The sequence below is a fragment of the Numida meleagris genome, chromosome 5 (genome assembly GCF_002078875.1).
Source record: "Numida meleagris isolate 19003 breed g44 Domestic line chromosome 5, NumMel1.0, whole genome shotgun sequence".
In the NCBI taxonomy this organism is placed as follows: domain Eukaryota; kingdom Metazoa; phylum Chordata; class Aves; order Galliformes; family Numididae; genus Numida; species Numida meleagris.
The window spans coordinates 36,508,799-36,532,929 of record NC_034413.1 but is presented as its reverse complement, the minus strand read 5'-3'; the positions used below and the strand labels follow the sequence as shown (position 1 = coordinate 36,532,929).

General features: G+C 47.4%; 3 protein-coding genes across 9 annotated transcripts in view; all 3 read right to left on the bottom strand.

The window, feature by feature from the left end:
* On the bottom strand, positions 130-11,785 carry RAMP1 (receptor activity modifying protein 1). 2 transcript variants are annotated; one of them, XM_021399792.1, is made up of 3 exons: positions 11,405-11,785; positions 4,807-4,945; positions 130-1,986 (listed from the first exon to the last, which is right to left on the bottom strand). In XM_021399792.1, the coding sequence occupies exons 1-3, from the start codon at positions 11,448-11,450 to the stop codon at positions 1,731-1,733; spliced, it is 441 nt and encodes a 146-aa protein (XP_021255467.1). In that variant the 5' UTR covers positions 11,451-11,785; the 3' UTR covers positions 130-1,730. The 2 variants fall into 2 exon arrangements, with proteins under 2 accessions (XP_021255467.1, XP_021255466.1); XM_021399791.1 differs by lacking the exon at positions 11,405-11,785 and adding an exon at positions 5,378-11,387.
* On the bottom strand, positions 11,925-20,074 carry RBM44 (RNA binding motif protein 44). 5 transcript variants are annotated; one of them, XM_021399788.1, is made up of 15 exons: positions 18,854-18,968; positions 18,420-18,612; positions 18,249-18,307; positions 17,792-17,968; positions 17,299-17,485; positions 17,197-17,222; positions 16,886-16,958; positions 16,473-16,575; positions 16,020-16,139; positions 15,502-15,575; positions 15,331-15,404; positions 14,665-15,055; positions 13,939-14,087; positions 13,674-13,817; positions 11,929-12,701 (listed from the first exon to the last, which is right to left on the bottom strand). In XM_021399788.1, exons 2-15 carry the CDS (start codon positions 18,585-18,587, stop codon positions 12,698-12,700), a joined length of 1,749 nt encoding a protein of 582 aa, XP_021255463.1. In that variant the 5' UTR covers positions 18,588-18,612; positions 18,854-18,968; the 3' UTR covers positions 11,929-12,697. The 5 variants fall into 5 exon arrangements, with proteins under 5 accessions (XP_021255460.1, XP_021255461.1, XP_021255463.1 ...); XM_021399785.1 differs by having other exon boundaries at positions 11,925-12,701; positions 16,020-16,136; positions 18,420-20,074; XM_021399783.1 differs by having other exon boundaries at positions 18,420-20,073.
* Positions 20,443-24,131, bottom strand: part of LRRFIP1 (LRR binding FLII interacting protein 1) — a 97,458-nt gene continuing 93,769 nt past the window's right edge. For both annotated transcript variants that reach the window (XM_021399780.1, XM_021399781.1), the window contains one exon: positions 20,443-23,196. In XM_021399780.1, the coding sequence (XP_021255455.1) occupies positions 23,086-23,196 (111 nt within the window). In that variant the 3' untranslated portion in view covers positions 20,443-23,085. The remainder of the gene's footprint in view (positions 23,197-24,131) is intronic.

The window sequence follows — 24,131 nt, the reverse complement described above, 5'->3', positions numbered from 1 at the left end:
GATGAGCAGGAACCGTAGCAGCTTTGTCCAAGAGCCAGTGGCGTCAGGCGGAGCGCTCTCCAGAACACAGCCCCTGAGCTCCGGCGCCGAAATGCCCATGGTGTTTAATGTAAGTCCCTTTTTGTCACAAGTCTGGAATTTTTACATTGCTATTTTCAGTTCCCGTTTGGGCCGCGGTATTTTTTTTTTTGTGTGTGTGAAGTAGTTTAAAGAAAAACAAGGCTCATCTGTAACTTAAGTACTTGTGTACTATTAGTAAAATTCTATATATGTTATATATATATATTTCCGTGAAAAACATAACAAAAGGGAGATTTTTCTTTGGTGGTTAAGAAATCTGCCTTTGCCTTCAGCTGTGGGGGCAGTGAGGGGGGATTGGACACTGTGGGATCTCTGGGTCCTCCACAAAAGGGGCACTGCCTGGTCTCCAAGCCCCCCGCTCCTTAGCGGGCACGGGGTAGCTGCAGCGGGTTGCAGCAGCCTTGCTTGTTACACTTCCCTCCTGCACGTGTTATCAGAGGCCCAGAAAAGCGAGGAAATGAGATGTGTGGATGGCACGTGGCGGGAGAGCCTTATCTTTAGAGAATGCAGCCATTGTGTCTATTTGGAATGAAATGTGGAGCAGCACGGTCCTTGAAGCAGGAGACGATAATGGCAGATTTGTACTGTGGAAGCGGTAATGTCAGGGAGAGTAGGGAGGAAAGCACACTCAAGCAGGTGGGAAAGCATTTTCAGTTTTCACTTGTGCCAGGGATGAAACACCGCCAAGAGGTGGTGGGGGCCAGCAGGACGGTGGGAATGCTTTGGGGCTGCTCTCGGCCCACACTCGGCACGTGCCCCACTCCAGCAGCCTCCTCACTGAAATCCTCCTTCCATGGGCTGAGTGTAATCCCCCAGCTCTGTGTTTCTGCCCTAGCCTCCACATCACAGCTGAAGATCCACCCCATCCCTTCCTCCCTCCCCTGGGCTTGGTTTGAAGGTGAAGTCCTACCCCGGGACCTCAAAGGAGACCCATAAGAACACCCAGCAGGGCAGCAGGAAGGGTTCGGGACCCTCAGCCCACCCAGAGCCCGGCTTCGTAGAGGGGATGCACCAAAGACTGCCACCTGCTTTACTTCTGCATGTATTTATTTAATTAGGAAAAGCACCCAATTCCCGTTGTTCATTGGCCCTGGGGCACCTCCCAGGCCATCAGTGCCACCACCGCTCTCACCTCTGGTGCGAAGCAGTGACCATCACCCATCTCTCCACCTCTAGTCATAGCCTGTCCATGGAAGGGCAGGGGGACGAGGTGCTTTTCCCACTGTTACAGAGGGTAAAACAACAAAAAAAGGATAAAAAGATGAAAAGTGAAGGTCTCATCACCCAGGCTGCGCCCTGGCCCGCTGTCCTTTTTATGGCACGTCCTGGTGCTATGCTGGCACCACAGGCAGGACACCAACCCCTGCCTAGGTTTTTTTTCCCCAAATTTTTCCAATTCTTCCTTTTTTCCCCCCAGTGGATTCTGTGGGGTGCTGGGAGGGAAGCAGGGAAGGGCTGAGCAGAGCTGCAGCACTCTCTCTGTACCCAGCGAGCAGTATCCTCACTGCCACCAGCATCCCCAGGTTGTTAACGATTGATTTAATAGGAAGCCACCACCTGGGAGGGGGCCAGTGGGAGATGCAGCAGCACCACTGGGGCTTAGCACCCCTGGGATGCTCCTTGGCCAGGCTCTCCCCTAAAAACTGTCCCTAGACGATGCCCTCGCTGCGTTTGCTCCGCCACACAACCAGTGCGGTCATCAGCAGGGTGATGAGGATGGGCACCAGGATGAAGGGGCAGAGGATGCTGTTGGGGGGGTCGCGCAGCGCCCGGCCGGACGGGGAGCAGTTCCTGAAGTAGTGGCTGTGGACGGCGACGAAGAACTCATCCACCAACCGGTTGGGCCAGTAGCAAGTGAGGTTCTCGGCCACCGCCACCGTGCAGTTCGTCAGCTCCCCGTAGGTGCTGCAAGACAGACAGGGCACCGGGCTGGCACCGGTGGGTCACTTGGGTCCTCACCAGCCTCCCATCCCCCGTGTATCCCACAGACCCCACTGAAATGGGTTAAAAAAACCCCCACTGCCTCAGGTGGGCTGGTATGGATACCAACAGAAAGGTTTGTGATGGTAGGAGTATTACTGTGCACCCAGATAGTAATGAAGGGAAAATATAATAATGAAAATAGGACATAATAGTCCAAAATAGAAATATAGTTGTATGTCAGAAAATATACTTTCTATCATAGAGATCGTGCTTTCCGTTACAGGGGTGCCTGTATATGCATATAGATATTGGAGACTGGGTAGCCAGGCATAGAAATAGAAGGTTTCTCCTTTTCTCATCAGGTGTGAGCCCACTTTTTAAAGGAAGGGGGAAGGGAAAAAAAAAAGGCAAAAAACTCACAAAATTCTCCTTTTACTTTCTAAATGTAAGCGAAAAAAAACAGTGTCTTCCCTGCAAGGTTGCTGTTCAAGACAGCACATCCCAAAGACACGTGGGAAGCCAGCGATAACTAGAAATGCCAGGGGTGTATTCTTAGCAGGGTGTCAGCCTGGCGGCCCCTCTGCAGCCAGAGCTGACTGACAGCTGCAGCTGCGGTGCCATGCTGGCGCTGGGGTGGTTCCTCCTCCTCCCTTCCCACGAGACAGCATTCATGCAACTCTTTTCTTAAAATCAGTGTTCCCGAAGTACATGGCAGCTCACACAGCTTCCCCAGCTGCGTTTCTTCGTGAAGAGGGTGCTCAGGCTGGGGGAGGGGGCTGCGCAGGGCAGCTCTGCAGCCAACACTGCTGGAGGTGTTTGAGATGTGTGGATGTGGCACTGATAGACTTGGCTTGGTGGTGGGGCTCAGCAGCTTGGTGGTTGGACTTGGTCATCTTGCAGGTCTTTTCCAACCTAAATGATGCTATGTTTCTATGATGACGACTTGAATTGTCAAAAAAAAAAAAAAAAAATTCAGCTTTCCTCAAAAAAGCATGACAGAGAAAGCCATCAGAGCTGGCTGCTGTTTGACAAACCTGCTCACAGGCCTTATGGGCCAAGCCTCTGCAAATGCTGACTAGAGGTCAGCTGCTTGGGGAAAATGCAGAGATGGACAGAAAGACCCCCAAAAAACTTTGCTAGTAAGAGCAGTAATTCTCAACTGAGCTTTAATTGACACATCTCATGGCTATTTCACCTCTAAATGCCACGTACAAGAAATCAGAGCTCAGAACCCAATGCCAGATGACACCAGTCCTGTTATAGGCAAAACCTTCAAAAATTTCTCCTTCAGCTCTCCATTCCAGAAGGGTTTCAAGCATCAAAATTGCTTGGCTTTGGGGAAGATACAGAGAAAAAACAATGAGGCTCTAGGCCTAGAACGTCATCTCCTAAATAACCCGAGGCATGTGTTCCCACGGAGCAAATGAACTCTTGCAATCAAATTAAACACCACGAGTTTATCAGCATTTCCTCCACGTGCTTCAAGGATAACAAGTTTAGCAGAAGCTATTCAGAAGAAAATCAGGATGTCAGAGATAAAGAAGCAGCTCCCTAATACAACTCTACTTCCTGTGCCCTGGCTTCACTGAATATCTGGAGGAGATGGAGTGCCCCTCATGCAGCTCGCAGGTGGCACTGAACCAGTGGGTGCACCTCCTGAGGTGCCCCTTCCTCAGCAGCTTCAGGACCAGGCAGTGGCAGCAGCCCCAGACATCACAAAAACGAAGAGATGTCCAGTGCACACTGTGCTAAATTTCCCTATAGAAAAACACAGAATTAGGGCTAACGCTGGTCTTGCAAACCCATTGCCTTTTTCAGGAAGGAGAGCCAGATTCTGGGGAAGATGAGGTTTCCCAGAAGCAGAACGTCTCCCACGCAGTCTTCCCACTCTTTCTCTCCTCCATTTTATCGTTGATAAAGAGGAAGGAAAACCCAAGCTGTCGTTTACATATTTGTTTATGTACACATACACACACAGATAGGCAGATTTCAATTTGGCACAGAAGAAGGGGAACAAGCAGGAAAGTAATCAGAAAAGTGTATTTTTGTGCAATGTGCTCATGGCATGTGGCAGCATCTGCTTTCCATTTCCAACTGCCCTCAATCCCCAGCTGTGTTGCAGGAGCTCGCTTTTGTACGCTGTTCTGTCTTCCAAGAGAAAGACCACGGCACGATGTTGGATGAGCAGCGCAACATGGAAAGTGAGCTCTGGTGAGAGCACCCAGGTCTCCACTTCTCATCTGCCATGGATCACCGCTAATTCCCTGACACTGATTACGAGCAGGAGGCTCAGCAGCAGAAGGCTGCCATGCCCTACAGCCTGCACGCCAACCTCTCCTCCGAGATGCCAGGAAAAATCAACACACGACTTCTGGTTGTGAAGGGCAAGCCTGCAGGACAGCCTGAGGCTTTAATTAAGTGCTGAGGGTCTCACTACACTGGGGCAGAGCGTGGACACTCTGGGTCCCTTTGGCCCAACCCTGCTCTAGCAGAGATACCCAGAGCAGGGTCCCCCAACACCACGTCCTGCTGCACTTGGAGATCTCGAAGGAGGAGACCCCACAGCCTTTCTGGGTACTTGTGCCAGGGCTCTGTCACAGCACCGCACAACAAAAAAAAAGCAGAGTGAAATGGCACATTTGGTCCGCTGTGGAAGAACACCCATTGTTGATCTCTATCCATCCCCAAATCAGACACGGGTGCAGGAGGTCCCTGATGTGGTACCGCCCCCAGGCTCGCCTGCCCCGGCCCCACTCCCTTTTTAGCTCATGAGGTGTTTTGGAGAGGAAGACCCACACTTACCCCATGGTCTCGTCCCAGTCGCACCACAGCTGCTGCCCGATGCCCTCCATACTGAGCTTGAAGGGCCGGAGGCAGCGCTCGCGGATCTGCCGGCTGTACTCTGCCTCATGGCACGCCGTCGCCACGATGAAGTGATGGGCTGAAAGACAGAGCGGGCCACGGGGTCAGGCTGCGGGTCACCACCTCCCAATGCTCCCCATGGCACCAGGCAGGGAATGGCACCCATAACTGGGCCCTGGCCCCACCCTGCCTGAGACGGTGCTTGGAGCTAAACCCATCTGACAGAGCACCACGGCATGTAAAAGCAGCCCTACTCTTAGACAGCCTCAAAAAAACTTGGCGTGCTTTTCGTTATTTTCCCCTATCCCCAGTCCCTCTGACCCCGCAGCGTCATCTTCAGTTACTCGTCTGAACACCTGATACCTGAATCAATTCTTTACAGCGTGTCCTCCCAGGTAAGGCATGAATAAGAAAGGACACAGCCTTATCCTCTGCTGAGCGCGTGGACTTGAAATTCACAGTGTTTTTGTTAGAAACCAACAGCACAGACGGGTCTCTGCGTGAAGGATACCTGGAAGGTGCTGTGCTTCCAAACAGACATCCACCTCTGCATGCATTGTGAGCACCAGCACCAAGATTTGTGTCACCACCGGTCTATGAGTCTCTGCCATAGGGGGTTTGGGATCAGAGGAGAAAGATGCTTTCTGTGGGCTCCAGCAGTGGAATTTGGGGCAAGACGACTGCACTGGAGAAAGGGCGGCAGGGAATGACTGTGAGCAGTGCAACTGGGCTCCAAGCCGGATCGTGTTATTAGATGAATTTGTGCAATTTTTCTATGAAAAGCAACAGCAGCAATGTTACACAGGGCTCAGCCTGAAAGAAAAACCTTAGTAGGAATGATTTACTGCAGCCAGCTATAAATAATACCTTGCTCTTGGTCCCAAAGTGCCTGCCAGTGCCTTTGCAGCTACTGGAGCACATTGCGGGCAAGCATCGCATACCGACTCTATTTTTTGCTACATGTGAATAGCTTGGTGCAAAAGCTGGAGGGGAGGGGGGGTATTTTTTATTTAATTTCTTAACAAAAGAAATAATCAGCGCAGAGTTTAGCTGCAGAAATGTCGGCCTTGGGAGCGACGGGGCTATGACAGCCAAAGTTGTCCATGGGAGTGATGCTGAGCATGGGGTGCATGGGGAGAAAGCAGGGCTTGGAGACGCGTGGACTGAAAAGCAACCAGGAGAGGGGCCAAGGGGAACTGGAAGCAAAGCAGGAAGCGGAGCCAGGCAGAAGCGAGTGAGGCACGCAAAACAGAGGAGCTGGGGAAGAGAAAGCCGCTTTAAGAAATTCAAGAGCGATACAACATGAGGAGAAGCAGAATTTAACTGAGCTCAGCCAGGCTACCCGCAGCCAATTAGCACAGATGAGACTGGAGACAGGTCATCCACTTGTACCAGCGCAACAACTATTATTAGAGAAGCCTGAGCATTTCCTGACATCTGTTCCTGCAGCACAGACACCATGGCCACTTCCTAGAGGAAAACACCCTAACTGGCAGCTCCACGTTGGGTGGAGAGACGAGAAGCAACCATGAGCCATACCTGAGCAGCTGCAAGCTACAGCTATCTCGCATTCAGCAAAAAATGAACTCCAGTATGAGAAAATAAAAGCTAAAGGCACAAAGAAATCAAACCAAGTGAAAACACAACCCCAGGAAACTTTAAGTACTTGCCAATCAAAGCAACTCAAAGGCATGGATGGGCTGAGCATGGCTGTGACCAGCTGGGAAAGAAGTGGCAAGGTGTATCAGGAGCAGTCCAGGTCCCTTGGTTTGTTCTCCCATTAAGGAAATGTCATTAAATGAGTGCCCCTGAGCCTGACACCCCTTGATCGTGTTGGATATAGAATGGAGAAACGCATGTGGAGCACACATCGCCAACGGATGCGTTAGCAATCATCCCAGCTCCAGTTGGCCTGGCAGGTGTTTTTGGTGGAGAGCACTCGGCTGCACAGCAGCGAGCAGAAAACAGCTGGACATTCGGCTAAAAGCTTAGAGGTCTCATTAAACTCCCAAAGGCTGCAGACCACTGCAAAGCGACAATTGCAGCAGGGCTGGCAGTGACCAGTCTGTGTTCTACAAGACAGCAAAGCTCTGGACTCCAAGGACTAAAATCCCAGTATTTTCACCCAAACGCTGCAAAACCCTATGTGAAATCATTTGCTTTCTGAACAAGCCCAGGCTGAAATCACTCTGCTTTCCCCTTGTTGTCTGCAGGTTTTCTCTGCTGCATCGAGAATGAGCTTTGTGGCTCAGACCTCACCTGCACAACACTGCAGCAGCAGCGAGCGCTCCCAGCACTACGGCTAAGCCCACAGCTTCCAGCCGTGTCCATGTGCAAGCGGATGGGCTGCGGTCTGCCTGGCGCGCCCAAACCACCCACGGCACCAGCTTGTGGTGGCACCAAAGCTTGCTGCAGAGACACGCCTCAGGGCTTGCTTCTAAATAACTCTGGGTTATTGTTTCACAATTGCTATCCTGAGCTGCAGGCAGCACCTCCCATTCCTGCTGCCAGCAATCTATACCATCTCCTTTGTGGCATAAATAAGGCCCCACACACTGCCTTCCCCCTCCTCAGAAGGAACTCTGAAGGTCTGCCACACTCGGGTAGCTCTGGTGCAGAGCTGCATGTTCAGTATCTCATGGAGCATCTCATACAGCGGTTTCCTGTACCTACAGCCAATCTCTCCCCACGCAAGGGATGATTCAGGTTTGCACACAACAGCCGCGGTAGGATGCAGAGTATTGGATTAAAATTAAAACAGGACTGACTTTTTGCCCGTTAGCACTGCTGCTAGATGCTGTTAGCTAATAAATGAATGGCAGCAGGCGTCCCCGGGCTGCTCCAGTTCCTCCCCTGGCTTCAGTTCCCTACGTGGAGCAGCAGGAGAGACACGATGTTCTTGTCAGGTGCTGGTGGCCATCGAGCACGTTTCCAGGAAGCAGACTTATCTTGGATGTCTCTGGACTTGACTCCGGGCAGGACAGAGCAGCAAATATTTCCTTTCCAAAAAAATACTAATTTTTAGCACATAAATAAAGACCAGATGAAAAGGGGAGGGACGGGACTATGAATCAGAAGCCAGGCACGCTGCACACCAACTGCTGGCTGACTACACACCAAAACCTGGCATGAGCAGTTAGCTATAATTACATCCTTAATGAATAGCGTGGGCTTTTTCAAAATTATCTGCCCTGGTTAAATTATTGGAGAGAAGCACGGGTTTTTGTTACCCAATACTCCAAGAGACCGTGGGGTTGCAAGGGGGAGGGCAGCGGGGCCTGCACACTCACTCTGCCGCTGGAGCCGGGCTTTGGGGTTATTTCTAAAACGGAAGCAGAGGATGCCAAAAACACAGGAGCCACCAAGGTGCAGCTGAGTGATGCCATGTGGGTCCAGAAGAAGGATGCTGCAGGAAAGGGCAACCTGTGGCAGCAGTGCCCACGGTGCTTGGTATGTGTCGGGAGAAGGGTCGGCACCACGGGCCCAAATGCCAGAGGTCAGTATGGGGACAACATCGCGTTGCTTGGCTCCCCAAAGCATTCGTCTGCGTTAAGCTAGCTGCGTTCTGCTGTGCATGACTAGAGGCTGCCTTATTGAACTACCTTCAAGATAAAAAAAATGTTTTTTTTTACTCGGTTGAGCACACAGCCTACAAAGAACAAAATAAATAAATATAAGAATCCATTAGAGCAAAATAAAACAAATAGCTCCAGTGTCCTGTTGGTGCATTCATCCCAGGCTGCAAAGAACTATGGCTTGCCTAAATACTTTCAACATGCATTTTCCCAGCTAGGGAACAATTTATTTCACTGTTTAAGACAGGTTTCTTGATGCGGGTTATTTTTCCCTTCCAGCTGAATAATGCACTTCTCACCCACACAAGGCGCGGACGCCTTCCCACCAAGCGTTACCTAAAAAGAAGCGGCCACACCAGCGCTGACGGCACCACGACCCAGCAGAGCACGAAGCAGGTTTGAACCCAGGCTCACCATCACCTTTCTGCAGACAGAGGCCAACATCTCTCCCTGTGTATAGGAAGCCTCAAGTCTCCTCTGTCCCAGGACCTAACGCAGCCAAATGCTGCATTAACCCTGCCAGTTTGCTTGGGTTTATCAGAAATGATGAGGTTTTCTGGGCAGCTTCATCTTGACAGCCTTGAGCTGGCTCCTGAGCCCTCAATCCTGCTTCGTCCATCTGCACCAGCGATAACGAAGCTCCACGTGCAACTCAGCCCACAAGTAACTCCACAAACCCTGACATCAGGCTGCACGGCCCACTGGACGGTCTGCTCCTGCCAACAAGCAGCCTCAACCTGACACAGCTGTTTTACCTTTAATGGCAGCAGGTACCTTGGGATACAGCTGGTGCTCTGGCGTAGCGAACAGGGCCAGGGTTACTTTAGTCAATCCCCTGGCTTCATATGGAGACTGCAGCCGGCTGCAAAGTTGCTTAGAGCACTGACATAGTTTTTTTTTTTTTTTTGCTAGGAGGAAGGCTCAGCAGGTGAGGGTGGCAGGGAGATGGTGAAGGGGCAGGAAAGGTGCTTCCAGCCGGCAGAAGCAGCTGCACTGACTTACACAGAAGTGACCAACTTGACAGAGATGCAACAAAGTGGTCTTAGCCTTAAGCTGGCTCCCCCAGTTTTATTTTGGATGCCATCCAGGCATCTGAAGCAGTCTGTATTCCTTTCGTAACACCAAAACACAGCCAGCCAGCCTCCCTCAGCACTTCTACATTGCGTTGCGCCATGAGACCACAGCTCGGCACCGTGAGGAGCAAGGCTGGCACGGCAGCCATGGCTCAGCAAAGCCCCTGCACTCTGAGAGAGCTGAGCTCTCTGCATTTGCCTCAGTACTCGTATAGCAAGCTGCTGGCACGTCTATTAGTGGAGCTTGTTTTATCTTTCCTTTTTAAAAAAGAAAACCCAGGCCTGCTTCATCAGAAGCATCAGCAACCTCAACATTCACCACTCCACCATCTCACTGGTCACCCCCAGCACAGCCACATCTGTACAGGGCCACAGAGCAACAAGGAACAAACAGGCTTTGTTTTTAATCTTTTTTTTTTTTTTCCTAAATAGTGCAGAACCTACTTAAAAAAAAAAAAAAAAAAAAAAAACGTGCAAAAGGAGGACACAGCGAAAGCAATGCATCCCCAACTCAGCGCCAGGATTAGCTGCCATCTATCACAGCTAAGTGGCTTACACGGAGGCAGGCGTCCTGCTGCGAGCACTGGAACTGGAGAAGAGCAGCCTGGAGTACCACCAGCTCCCGCTCTCTTATTTCCAGAGTCACTGAACCCAAACCACGTGGTGGAAGGTGCAGCAAAAGAACAAGCAGAGCTTCTGCAGCCGACCCGGGAAAGCCTCCTGGCCATGATTTCCTTCCCTCTGGACATTTCACCAGTTATAGAACAACAAAGATGGGGAGAGGTGGGTTTTGCTCTGGGTTTAGGGCTCTGCGTAGATGGGAATGATGATGATGATCACATAGGTATGCTGGAGGAACCCCGGCCCTGGAAGGGGAAACCAGCAGGAATCCCACCATTCCTGCCCCAAGCTCCCCGTGGGGCCACGTCCCAGAAGCAGGCTTACATTTGTGACCAAGGAGACGGAAAAGGGACCGCAGACAGAAATCCAACAGCAGCAGGAACTGCCGTGTACTGGCAGTGGGACTGGCTGCACACTCCCACCTAGCAGAGCACACTTTGCCTGATGGCACTGCCGTCTGATCCCCCTGAACAAGCTGCAGCAATGGAATAAGTAAATAGTTAATTACAGTGCTGGGATAAGCCCACTACGCAGCACAGCTCCATGCATTATTCAGCGGGGTTACCAGGAGAAAACCTGCACTGGAGAGCAAATGAGGAAAAACAAATCTACGTTTCCTCAAAGAGCACTTCAGTTTCATGCAAGAGCAGCAGCACGGCACTGTGCGGTTTCTTTTTTAAGCAATCTTAAACACACTTCTTACACGAAGTACCAAAGCACAATCCTAAGATTTTTCACTGGGTATACTTAGGGTATAAGCCAATCCTCTACCTGTTGCGCACGAAACCCTACCAACACCAAGGAGACCTTGTGCCTTGTGAAAGCAGCTGGGTAATGCAGGAGTTCCCAAACTGACCAGCAGCCTCCCACCTGCAAATCCATCCCCAGCTCAGAAGTGTTTGCCAGAATGAGCGCTTCTGGCTGCGTCCTCTCCTCGCGTCTGGTTCAGAAACGGGAAAACGGAAGAACCCCTCCTAGGGCAGTCTCCCCGTCATTAATTTCTGTATTTGAAGAGAATGGCAGGGGATGTCTTCTGGCATGAGCGCACTTCAGTGCACCTCACCGCGCACGGAGGACCGTGTCGGACAGCATCACTGCCAGCACACGCGGAGCCAACTTGGATTGTTTCTCAGCACTTGGGAACGACCGCTCCTTCCCGCTCCCCCTCCGGACGGCAAAGCGCGGGCAGAGCCCACACAGCCCACGTCCAGGAGCCTCTCTCAAAGCCCCCGCTCCCCGCTGGACACCGGCGCATCCCACAGCACTTACCCAGCACGAAGCAGAGGAAGCGGCGCGGCAGCAGGGCCATGGCCATCAGCGAGGGGCCCGGCTGCCGCCTCGCCCGAAGCCGCCGCGCGATCGTGCCCGTCTTTCGTGCTTGTTTCGTGTTAACAGTAATCAAGCGAGTTCGCACAGCTCCACCTGCAGCCCAACCGCGGCTTCTCGGGAATCGGGAGCGCTCTGCGTTACAGACATCCCTGCTTTCCCATCGCAACCGCAGCAGCGCGCCTCCCTCTGTAAAGCATCAATGCCCACCTAATTGCAGAGTCGGGGAGCACAGAGGGCAGCGTGTGCTGTTAACAATGTGGTAGGGCAAAGCCCGCCACTGCGCTCATCCGCGTGCAGAGACGGAGGAAACCAAAGCGGAGGCCTGAGCTGCAGCTTCAGGATAAACCAACAGCAGCGCCCGGCAGAACAACGCTGCGGCTTTGGAAGCGTTTGCCGCCACGGTTCTGTTGAGGGGAGACAAAACGGGTGAGATTTGGAAACAGCAAAACAGCGGCACAACTCTGTGAAGAAGGCATCTCAACCTTTATTCACGGCAAGGCTGCTCTCAGCAGCAAGGGCAGCCAGGAGCTAAGGCAAAGTACAACCAATGGACAGAGATGGACAGCGATGCGGGCGCGGTATCACAGCACACGCCTGCCAGCGACAATCAGCGCTAGTTTCCCTCAGCTCCGCGGCAGACACCACTGAAGCTCCCTCTCCTTCCACTGCCAGAAGATTTAAAACCCTGGTTGCGGCTCCAGACGCAAACAAAAGGCTGGATGCTCCCGTATTAACACGAACCAGACCTCAGGGAGAGTCGGAGTGGGAGAGGCTTTCCCCGTACAGTGCTCTAGGACCCAAAAGGAAGGCTTAGAGGCCCAGCTCTCCAGGGATACGGCTCTGCTCGGAACAGTCACTGCAGCACAGGGCTTACGTAACCGCATCGCCAGCACTTCAGCACTTCACTAAGCGTACTTCAGCATAGAAAAGTCCTGCTGGTACGAGAGAAGTCTCGCTGTGCTGAAATGGGACCCTTCAACCTCAGAGAAAGGCACCGAATGCCTCCACTACAGAGAACGACAAAACTGGGGAGAACTACTTAGCATGTGCCTATACAGAAAACCAGCACCCAAAGACCTTCAGCTGTTCTATCAAACAAAACTGCAAACCATACAGCGATGCTAAGTGAGTTTTCACAAAGCTCTACTGAAATCAAACAAGAAATACAGAACAATCCCGGAGCAAGCTGGACTGCAAAAATCTTCCATGTAAAGTGTTCAGTTCTTCATAAAATCATCTACATAAAAAGAAAAAAAAAAGGAAAAGCAGGTTAAGTTTTGCCTGTACACATGTGAGGTGAAATAAAAGCAAATCAGCAATGTCAGCACCCAGAGCACCACTAGAGGCTGTACTGCTTTTGCTATGGAGGGCAGAAATTTGTGCACAGAAGAGCGAGGTTTCCTAGCTCTGAGAGCTGCACAACGTTGTTATGATAAAATAAAATAGTCTTGTGTAACAAATCACATCCAGAGGTAATTTTTTGAATCACCTGAGTTAATTCAAAGTGAAGTTATCAAATCATCACTTAGAAGTGAACAGGCTCCATGTGTTTCCTTACAGTGCTCTAAAAGCGTAACTATTTTAGTTGTGCTTTCAGCACAGACCTAACTTCCTTCTCTTTCATTTCTAATGAAGCGACTCCTCCACAATTAACAAATACACAAGATGCATAAACATTGAGATGTCCAACTCTGGGCTAAGTCTGCCAAAGGGAAAAAACAAAGCAAGATTTCCAGGCAAGCCAACAGAAGAAAGGAACCATGTGCTTTAACATGCAAAAACTAGACAATGTGCAAACTTACTCTGTTTGATACCTACACCAGAATTAAATATCACACAACAGAAAAAAATCACCAAGTTTTAAACCAAAACGGAGCCCGTACTGGAATTCCTGTGTGAAATGCTACACAGGAACTGGCCGTTAGATGTCACCTTCGCCCAGAACATTTACAATGTACTCCACTAAGTTAATCACTAAAATTTGCATAATAAAAACCCCAGTGTGCCAAGTCCGATAAAGCGCACAGAGCTAGCAGGCTCATCTCTTCACACATGCTCTGCAACAGCACTTAATCTTTAGAAGTCGTTGTTGCAGTGATTCAGTCGCTTATTTTTTATGCAGGCAGAGGTTCCTAAGAAGTTTCTCACAGTCAGGCTACACAGCTAGACAAATTCACGTGTCTGCATTTCTGTAGGCTACAATACTCACTTATTTACACTGCTTTTCACCCCTACAAGCGTCGGTTTCCTTAGGATTACAGAGGCCCTTTCCATAATAGAATTGATGGACAAGCCACTGAGGATACCATTATTGTTCTTCCTCACCTCCAGCAGAGCATCCACAATTTTGTCTCTAAAGGAGCAACAGAATTAAGTGTTTACATCACTTTTGGTGCAATTATTTAGCACTCAAGCTATCGTGGCTATCGTATTCATTGCAAATCACAGCAGAACTGGAATCCAAATGCTCTCACCTGCTCGCTTCTGGATGAACGTCTTTAAGTTTCTTCATTAATTTGGAAAAACTGCTCAAGTTCAATGCGTTAGGAGACATAAAGACTTCTAGTGAGCTGGTGGGGATAGGAGCAGCAGGTGCTTTTGGCAGGGAATTTTCTCCCCTATCCTGAAATTGCATCAAAATCAGCAAGAAGTGAATGGGCTATGTATTGCACAAGTCATTTGGAGTGTCCTTACCACCAATAAGTATTCGCGTTACAGAAAAACAAGAAATGAGAGAAATACAGATAGCGTATCTACAGTTTACCAGCCATTACTAATTCTGCCTTATCCTCCAATGATCAGCCTGAGTTAATTATATATACACAATACTACTTCACAATTACATTTAAAACTGGATAGCTTTTCCTCTGGTATCCCAAATTCTTTCCTGTATAAAAATCAAAAGACTTTCACATCTTAAGTGTGCCAAATTAAACTCAGAGAGAAGAAAAGCAAGACAGAAATCTCATGCAAATGCCTGGGCTACTGGTTTGGGATTATGATGAAATATGACAACTTGATGTGGGAGCCAACAAACGGTGTTCTCTCTTTTCCAGCAACGCCACCAATTTATGACTGACACATACCATGCTTCCATACCCTAACGTTGTCCAGTAAGCATTAAATGTAACATGTTAGAGAGCAGGAAGTTGTAAGGCTCCAATGTGCCACATAAAGGAGCCAAAGTAATCACTAATTACCTTTTGATTAATTGCAAATAGAAAACGTACGGAGTCTTCAGCAGAGGATTTTGGGCACTTTGCTTCTGAAGGCACTCGTGTAAAGCAAGGAGTTCTTAAAGAAGCCCTGGGCAGGAGAGGCACCTTCTCAGAAGCAGAGGAGGTGCCAGGAGCTCCCACAGAATGAGAGGCTGGTGGGAGTGTTTCCTTCTGTTCACTGCTTGCACTGCTATCAACAGAGAGAGCTTCACGCCAGAGCTTCTTTCCAAGCGTTCGGGAAGCCGAAGACCTGTTCTCTGGTGCATTACTGACAAGTTCCACACTTACTGGTTTTCCTTTAATTTTTGTCTTGTTCATTTCCTCCACTGCTAACTTTGCTGCAGTGGTGTCTTTAAAGCCAAGAAGTGCACATCTAAGACATGAAATGGGAAACTCAGTAAAGCACATCTTCAATTACAATACAACGTTGATGAGAACATTGGTACTACAAATACGAACACACGATAACTCTCATCTTTTGAAGTTTAACTGTGTCTCAAGAGAAAATTCCAAGCTGCTTACAGGTTTTTGCCAATTAATCTGTATCTACGTTACTGAAGCAAAATAACTTAATGAACATCCTCTACTCCGTGGTTCATTTACTTTGGCAGAAAAAATTCCCAAACAAATAAAACTTTATTAATGTACCTGTGGTTATCAGAATCCACACAGAGCAGAATGACAGACAGATGGTAGTTCTGGAAATGCGACCTTAGATCACCCTACAAAAACACAAGCATGTTTTGCTTACAAGGATGTAGTATGAAAGCTCACCCGAGTAGTAAGACATCACTGCTATGTGAACTGAAGCAGGCGTACCTCTGACACTGAAGAACTTAAGCCAGCAACAAGAACAAATGAGCACTCTTGTGCACCCTCTGTTATCTTTGCTTCTGATAACAAACATAAGAAATCAGACTGTTACTATCTTTTCAGTTCAAGCTAACACCTCGGTAAAAATGAGAAAAAGGAGACAGAAAGCCCTTAAAGAAAGAAAAGGGAGTAAAGATTGTTTTCTAACGGAAAAGCAAATACTGCTAGAGGAAGCAAGCTTGCCAGCCACCATCAGTAAGAAAACTGGTTTTGACTGGCAGGTACCCATGCTACAGGGTGTGCATAGGGTACCGTAAACCCCCGCAGTGAGGCACGCAAGCTCTCTGCTTTCACCACTCTGGGATTTCTGATCATGCCCATCACTGAGACCCTTCGTTCCACAACATGGACCGTCCCCAGGTAATTCTCAAGAAGAGGTAAGGGGGAAGGATGCAGAAAGGAACAAAGAGTACACAGTATCGGTGTCATCATTAGGTATGTCACCTTAAAACACATGACCTCACCTCTTAAACCATCTGTGTCTTCTTTTTCTTGATGCTTTCCCACTACTGAAAAATCTGTTACTGCGAAGTCCTCTTTAGCATCAAACCCATATTCACTCCTTTCTTTATTTTTCACATCTCCTTGACAGTACAAATAAATTTCAGTGTGTCAAAGTTCAGATGAATGAATATCAATCTGCTATGTGTTTAAGAGGATCCCAGCTACTCATGTTATTTGCTGCTACATGATGAAGAGGTAACACATAACAGAATTCCCTTCTGATTCAAGTAGCAAAGGTTTATTATGTTTTTCCGGATGCAAAGTGTAATAGATGGCTGATACATGGAGATATTCTGCTGTCCCCTGTGATGGAATGCTTACCAGTATGTATTTTACACCGTTCCCCCACCCCACCCCTCCAACAACTTAACTAACAGATCATGGTGTGTTTGCAGCAGAAGCAATGGGCTTACCACGCTGCACACCCTGCTCTCCATGCTGTCCTTGAACCATCTGGGAGGAAGCGAAGTCACTGGGCTGCTCGCCGCCAGTTAAACACGTGGTCTGTGCATTCTCCTACAAGCACGTTCCAGTTGTATCATACAACTTGCACTTGGTAATACATTTTTTCTTTGCTTCAGAATATTAATCAATTAAACAGGTAAATTTTAGAAAGCAAACCTACTGACCACCACCAAGAGCCCCTATGTTATTTTGTTTTCAAAGGACAATTCAAATCGGTCACTCAGCAGCTCATGCTGGTACTGGCAGAGAATCCCAGCTTGAGCCTTATAGACCACGACTGTATTAGAGCGTACCTGGAAAGAGACACTGCTCCATAGCACAGATGCCTATGAAATTCAGTAAGGACAAAACCCCTGCCTACCGTGTTGATGGGAGTTCTGATTTCTTGCAAATTTGAAGCTTCAAAACCTGCTTTTCTCATTTCTGAAACAGAACTGCAAAAGATCCAAGAACTTAATACAAAATATAGCTCTACAACTTTTAATTTAATCACCACTGCACAGTTTCCATACGAGAACAGAACTTCCTTAAAATGAAACCACTGCACCTAAAGCACTATGCAGTCTGGAGCAACAAGACGCATCCCCAAAGAAAGAAATCCAAAGTTTAACATCTTTTAAGCTCTGCTCTCATTTATTTTGAGCTTTAAAACCATAATCAAGGACTACTTACCCATAGTAAAGTTCCTCTCTGAATAACTGTCAAAAGAGAAAACGGGTCTTAATTTTCTAGAAAAAAAATTATTAAACAAAAAAAATTCAAAAAAAAAAATACCTTGCTTGGGACATAAGAAGAAGCAATTGGCAGTAACTTTATCTCCACTGCTAGTGGTGGAAGTGCATTCAGAGGCATGCCCATTTTTATTTTTGCTCTCATACTGCTGTAATTCTTATTCAGCTCTTCCAAAACCAACAAGACAGATGAACCCACTTCAGCATCAGCAAAGATGTTTGCATGGTATCTGTTAAAACACATACAGGAAAAATAAAAAGATCAACTTCACTGCTTCACGAATACAGCAAGAGCATCAATTCCTCCAAATCCAGCAGGAATACTCCTGACATGCACTGTGAGCATTCTCCGACAACACCGCTATGTGCTTTCTTAAACTCTTTCCTAAGCTATGGAGCAGTGAGGTACTGAACTCTCCCCAGTCAGCAGCAGAGTAAAGCATCCAGAGAAGGAATCCCACGTTTGCCACAGGGCGAATATTCAGCAACTAATACCAAGTTACCCATTTCACTCAGAAGGATGTTAAAATACATGCCTGCTAAAACACGCGCGTTCCTCCAAAGCCAGTTTGTAAATCTTCAAGCAGTGTTGATAGCACATCTGATAATGAGCATTTAGAACCTGCAATTCTGCTTCAATAGCTCTCTGCAGGAGATTTTGACAGTAGGTTGACACAGAATTCTTCACAGTTTCTTTGTCAAGGTGTGCTGGCCTTCAAAATAATGATCAATAAGATCTTGAAGCATTTGAGTCAATATTACAGGTTTATTATGTTTTCTTTTGAAACAAGCAGCTTTACAGAAGCTACTTCTGATATGATTTAAGGAAAAAGATAATGCCATCAGTTCCTCCTATTTGCAAGATCATAGAGTCCTTAGAGTTGGAAGTCCATCCAGTCCAACTCCCCTGCAATGAACAGAGCCTTTCAATCTCACACACAAAAACCTTACCCGGCATCTAGAACTCTAAACCGAGAACAATCCATGACCCACCTGTCAGCGTTAATCTTTAAATCGCTGCTACACGACTCAGTTTTGGATTCCTGCTGTTCCTAAATAAAGATCATTACAAAGAAGTTAGAGATTAACATTTGTATAGACAAGTTCTGAGCAATGTTAGGCTAACAAAGCTTGACACATCAAAATTATTCTTTTTAAAGTTACCTTAACTTGTGAACTTCTTTCAGCTGCTGCAGCACTGTCATCTTGGTGCACGTCAGCAATCCGTGACCCCATTTCCTGTGCAACACCAGCTCCAGACAGCCAGTTTGCACTGCAAGCAACACTGGCACAAGTTTCCCCACACCAACACACACGTCTGAATTCATTCATCGTTGATATCTCTGTATTAGTTGCCCTGGATGAGAGAAGAACTCGAGCACTGGTACTTCTGCTGGTTGTAAAGCAAACTCTAAAATCAGAACTTGCATCAACAGCTTGGTTAACTTTAGAATTACCAGTCGCATTTACTAAGCTTTCACAACACTCCAAGCTGAGAGAGGCAGTGGTATTTGCACTGGAAGATTTCCCTGCAGCTTCCTCCCCAGAACAGAGATCCTTGCCAGAGAAAACTGCAGGGAATGGACGCTGGTTCTCACCTGCCTTTGCAGAACAGTAAGTGCAGCTGGCACCGCACATGCACAGGAGCGGTTCCTCACAACTGTAAAAATCAGAGTCCCCTGCACTCTTGCAGAACTGCGTGCCTGTTGCTAGGGCCCTTTCCGTTGGTGACAGTAAAGGACTTCCTTGCTCCACTAAGTTGCTGTGAACACATCCCTCGTTCTGTTTGGGCACTTTGCTTGTAGCTACTTGCACTGAGTGTGTGCCATCAGATAATGAAGCAACTTTCACCTCCGAATGGTCACATGCAAGCAGATTTGGATAATCCCTTTCTCTACTCCTGTATGCATGACTGTCAAGTACATTTCCAGCAAAACCACAGAGAGATGCGGCCTGCTCCTCCTTACGATCACAAGCTATGCTGCTGCCAACCAGCAGAGCATCCTGAAACAGCTGGGGAAGCTCTGGCATAGCTGCTTCCACACCTGCACAACACTCAGAGCAATCTTTCATGTCAGCAAAATTTTGTTCCTTTGCAGCTCTGCCACCTGGAATGTCGTGAACTGGATCTACTTGCTTTAGGGTTTTGATTCCCATAGCTTCCCTTTGCTCAGAAAGCTCGCTTGAGCAATTCCCATCATCAAAGCCTTCTTCATTCGCACTGATGTATTCCAGCTGTGAATCTTCACCTACATAGATGTGACTCCAACCATCACACACCCCACAGGCAGAATGGGTATCACCATCACATGCCCTCCTCAGCATATCAGCTTCTTTCTTGTTTTCGTCTACCTCTGCACTGCAAGTTCTCATTCTCATATTATACATATCAATATCTGCATCTAAAGATGTATTCAAGTAAGGCAAGCTTTCCTCTGACCGCGTTAATTGTCCTGCTGCAAGGCTGCTGATGCTTGGCTGGGCTTTCTTGGGATAAGGAAAGAGCAGGGCGGTGTGCATGAAGCACTGCTGTTTGCTTTTAACATCGTCGTCCTTCTGCAACTCCATGGCACAAACCAGTCCTTCTCAGAAGCGATCCACACAACTCCTCCTGCAGGCTGTCGGGGCCCTCACCTTCACAAAAATAAGCCCACTTCGAAGTACTTTGTAGTGTACAAGAGGACACTTTCTCGTTATTACCTACTACATTCTAGTGTAAAAGCTATAAATTCCGCTGCCAGGGCCGCAGCGCCAGCCCTCACAGCAGAGCCCGCCCGCCAACGACCCGTCACGCGCTCAACGGCCGCCGCGCCTGCAGCCCATTGGCTGCGGGGAGAAGCCCGTCGGCGTCTGATTGGCTGAGGCGGAGCCCGCGCACTGCCGGCGCCGAGCGCCGCCATTTTTCCTCGGGCAGTTGCAGCGTTTTGTCCGCGTCTTACCGCTCTCCAGAGCGCGCGTTTTTGCAAAATTGGTTTTGGTCCTCGCTGGTGCAAGGCCTGATCTTCCAGAGTCCTTAAAATGCAGTAAAAACGCGTTAAGGCTTCTAAGCAACACTGTGGCAGTCTGAAGACGTCTGCCCTCAAAGCTCAGTCTCCCGCCCTCCACCCCAGAGGCACCCTGCAGTTCCACAGGGCAGCGCTCAGGGCCATTTCACACCAGCAGAAAGAGGACAGACCACTCCACCAAAACCACCCGGCAAGTGACATTTTTATTGGCAAGTTCTGCTGATGAGTTTCCTTTTTTCATGCTCCTAACAGATTTTTATATTAAAAAAAAGCCAACAACCAATAAACATTTCGGGTAACATTCCATTTGCAAACCATAAAATTATTTAACAGTTAAAAATAAACCCAAAGGTGAGCAGTTTTAAGTAGAAATTGTAAGAGACGCCAGGTTTGGAGCCACTGGAGGCAGCAGGCAGGCACAGAGCCTGGCTGGAGCCCAATGGAAACGATGGGGGCATGTGCTGTTATTGTAATCCACAGCCCTGTTGTACATTCTTCACAGGAAAACACAAACCAGTTTGCATTAAACCCAATGGTACTTTCTCTTCCCTTAATCTAAAGCTAAGTCATACTGAAAGTTATGGGGAAAAACGCGGCTTTGACATCCAGCTACTTCATCACACACAACAATTCCTACTAAGAGCATATCCAGGTTGAAATACACAGCTGATTTCTGATGTGAGGCTAATGTTTATGGGGTGCAAGATGCAATCTACTGAAAAAAGAACACAATATTTTGCTCATCAGGAAGTGATCTTTTCAGCCTTTTGGACCAACACCAATTTGTTTCTCCTAAATATTGCCAGGGGAGATTTCACCACTACCACAAATGAGATGACTGACGGTAATCACACGCTTAATCATCAGTTGGCAAGATGCTGCATTTAGCGTATTTATTTGCTTTCAGAAAAACCCTTAATTCATTTTTTTTAGGCCCCAGAGGCTTTGTACACCAGAAATTACACAAGTCAACCACAAAAAGTTGCAAGTTGGTATCAACAGCGATTTTGAGGTATTCCACAAGAAACATGGCTCTGCACCTGAATGTTCCTCTCAAGAAAAGGAAAAAAAAAAACCCCTAACTGGAGTGTAAATTAAATGATTTAAGATTCCTCCATTTCCCATGTTCTACCCGATTTGACCAATAGGACATACTTATTTCCTCAGGGGCACAGCAAGCCTTCTTCCTCCTCCTGGAATATTCACCTCAGTACTTCATCCCTGAAGCTCAGGGCACTCAGAAGGAACAAAGAGGAAGGTGTAATTATCTAGCCAAATCAGAGAAACACATTCAGATACTGGTTTTGGTTTACTGACCTCGTGAAGGTGCTCTAAGATACCAGCAATCCCCTGATGTTCAAAATAGCAGCGGTTTATCCTCTAACCTCCAGTCTGTGAGGAAGAGGCTAAGGAAAGATCTGGACCAGAAAGTCCAAAACCAAGTTAGGAAAACATGGTCTTCTGGGTTTGCATTTGGCTTTATAGAGCCATGTAGCCAGAAGGCTGCTCCTGTCCAACGGGAGACGCTGCCCATCACATGAGCAGACTCCTTAGGGAACACCCACCTGCATTAACTTTTGGGTAGGGCTGAAGGGGGAAGGACAGATGTCATCTTCAGCTAACTGCTGTTCTCCTTAGAGTAGTACATTCAGAATTATTTTCCATAAACCAGAGCTATTGTGCTAGTTGTGTATAGTAAACTGTCTGCAACATTTTCACTGGTTATGCTAGTTTTCATGAAAAGTGGAAAACCTTTACAATGACTTGCGAAGGAAATATTTTGCTATCTCTGTATTTGTAAAAAAAAAAAAACAACAAAAAAACCATATGCAGTAACATTTTCTAAAGTGCTTCTTATCAGTTACTCTTTAACGATTAGGCTTGCATTTTGTAGCGGCATAGTTTCCTAGCAGTTCATGGACCAGTAGATAGTTTCTGATGTAAAAAAAACCCATTACATATTTTGTTTAAGCAAATGACACTTCCTTTGACAAAAGTACTGAAGTCATGTAAGTGCAAAACCCACCACTACTTAAAACATGGCCTTACGCTGGTTTATTAACACGACTTTACATCATTGAGAAGTATTCTACTTCAATTCCGAGAGCAGGGATTAAATAATACAAATAAGATTTGAAATCCAATGAAGCTATTGCCTGTTTACCCTGAAATAAAATAGTCTTATGAATCGACTGGTGCAAAAATCCCTCCAAACACCTTTGTTTTATTGGCAAAGTCATTTAAGGTCACTTTTGCTTCCAAGACCATCTTCTTCCGCGGTTTCCACTGAAGGAGTTTTGCTTTGTAATGGCTTGTGGTTCCACAGTGATTTGTAAATGAAAAGCCTACTATGAATAACTCTACCGTAGTCACTAAATTACAGATACCGTCATAAGAAAGTCTAAAACTTACAGTGCTTTTTAAAATTCTCAGCAAGACACAAAATTCCAGTCCAGTTAAAGTGTTTTCTTTGAATGCCATTTTAAATGGCGAGAAACAGCTGCCGTGCCTTCTGGGTGGAGAACTTAATGCAGCGCCCCAATGTGCTTCTTATATGGTATATGGATACTGTACGCTGAGTGTACCCAAAGTAGTGTGTAGAAGGGCCCCGCAGGCACAGCCATTTGGATCAGCGACTCCTAGGGATATAGTGCAGTAGATTTGAATCTGCGTAAAGAGGACCACAGCTGGGTGGCACCTAGCAAATGTTGCGGTTGTCTGTTGTCAGAAGGCATGACGCAAAGCATCCCAGACAGCAAGAGACAGAAGCATCTGTAACATTGTTCTGATTCTGTCCAGTAGTTGTTTCCACGGAAAGGTGGTGGTTATTGCTGCGACAGTAGAGCACTCCGGTTGGCCTTCATCTTTTCCAAGCGTTTTACTAGATGACCGTTGCTGACTTCGAGCTCTTCAGTTTTATCCAGTGCTGAACGAAGCTGAAAGAATGAGCAGAAAAAAACCCGTAACTTTTACAGTGTTTGCCCTTTCCAATGATAAAGCAAAGTTTGTAGTTACCAACAGTAACTGACAATATTGCTGGAACTTCCTTACAAGGTAAAGCAGCTGAGAATTGCCAGTAGCAGAGTTAATGGTGAATGCAGCACAACTGCCTGTGCTGTTGCTCTGAAGGCCACACAGATATTTTCTAAGCACAGTGCCAAGGACCCAAGCTATTCACAGAATGTTGAACATCTGCCTCCGAGTTTGCCTTGGCTTCAGAGGCATGGATGCTCAGAGACCTGCTGGGTGACGTACACCTGCCTCAGTGCCTGACTTTTACATTTCTGGTTCCCCGAATTACAGAAACAGCCTTGACTAGCTGTCTTGTTTTTGACTGAAGCCACTGCACTTTGTGGAAGAGACTTCAAGACTGATTAGCCCAGGAGAAAGACGACTTTAACACAGCTACTGGAGTACTCACCTAGAAATAACAACACAGATTCTAGGCTCTAATTTAAAGGCCACTTAATCAAGAATATCTGAACCATCTTTGGACATCACAGTCCACCCCCTCAAAAAAAAAAGCTAGAAATTAGTATCCTTCTCTCAAGCAAATCTGATGATTTCTAAACACCACTCTATGGTCAGAGTTTCTTTGTGACTTCTGATTTCTATGCAGTGGTTGCTTATAATGCCTATATAAGCACCTGCCCCAGTGTCTTAAGGGGAGAGAATCTTATCTAATAAGGAAGACAAGACAGAAGGATAAGTTCCACAAAAGATCACTTATTACAGGCAGCACAAAGAGCTATTTAATTTTTATGGTACAGAGAACCACACTGAAAAAAAAACCCTTAGGAGGCAGGTGTGAAAGAAGCTGACAAACGTATTTAAGGCTGGCTGTAGCAGTTGCTTAAAAACAACATGAAGT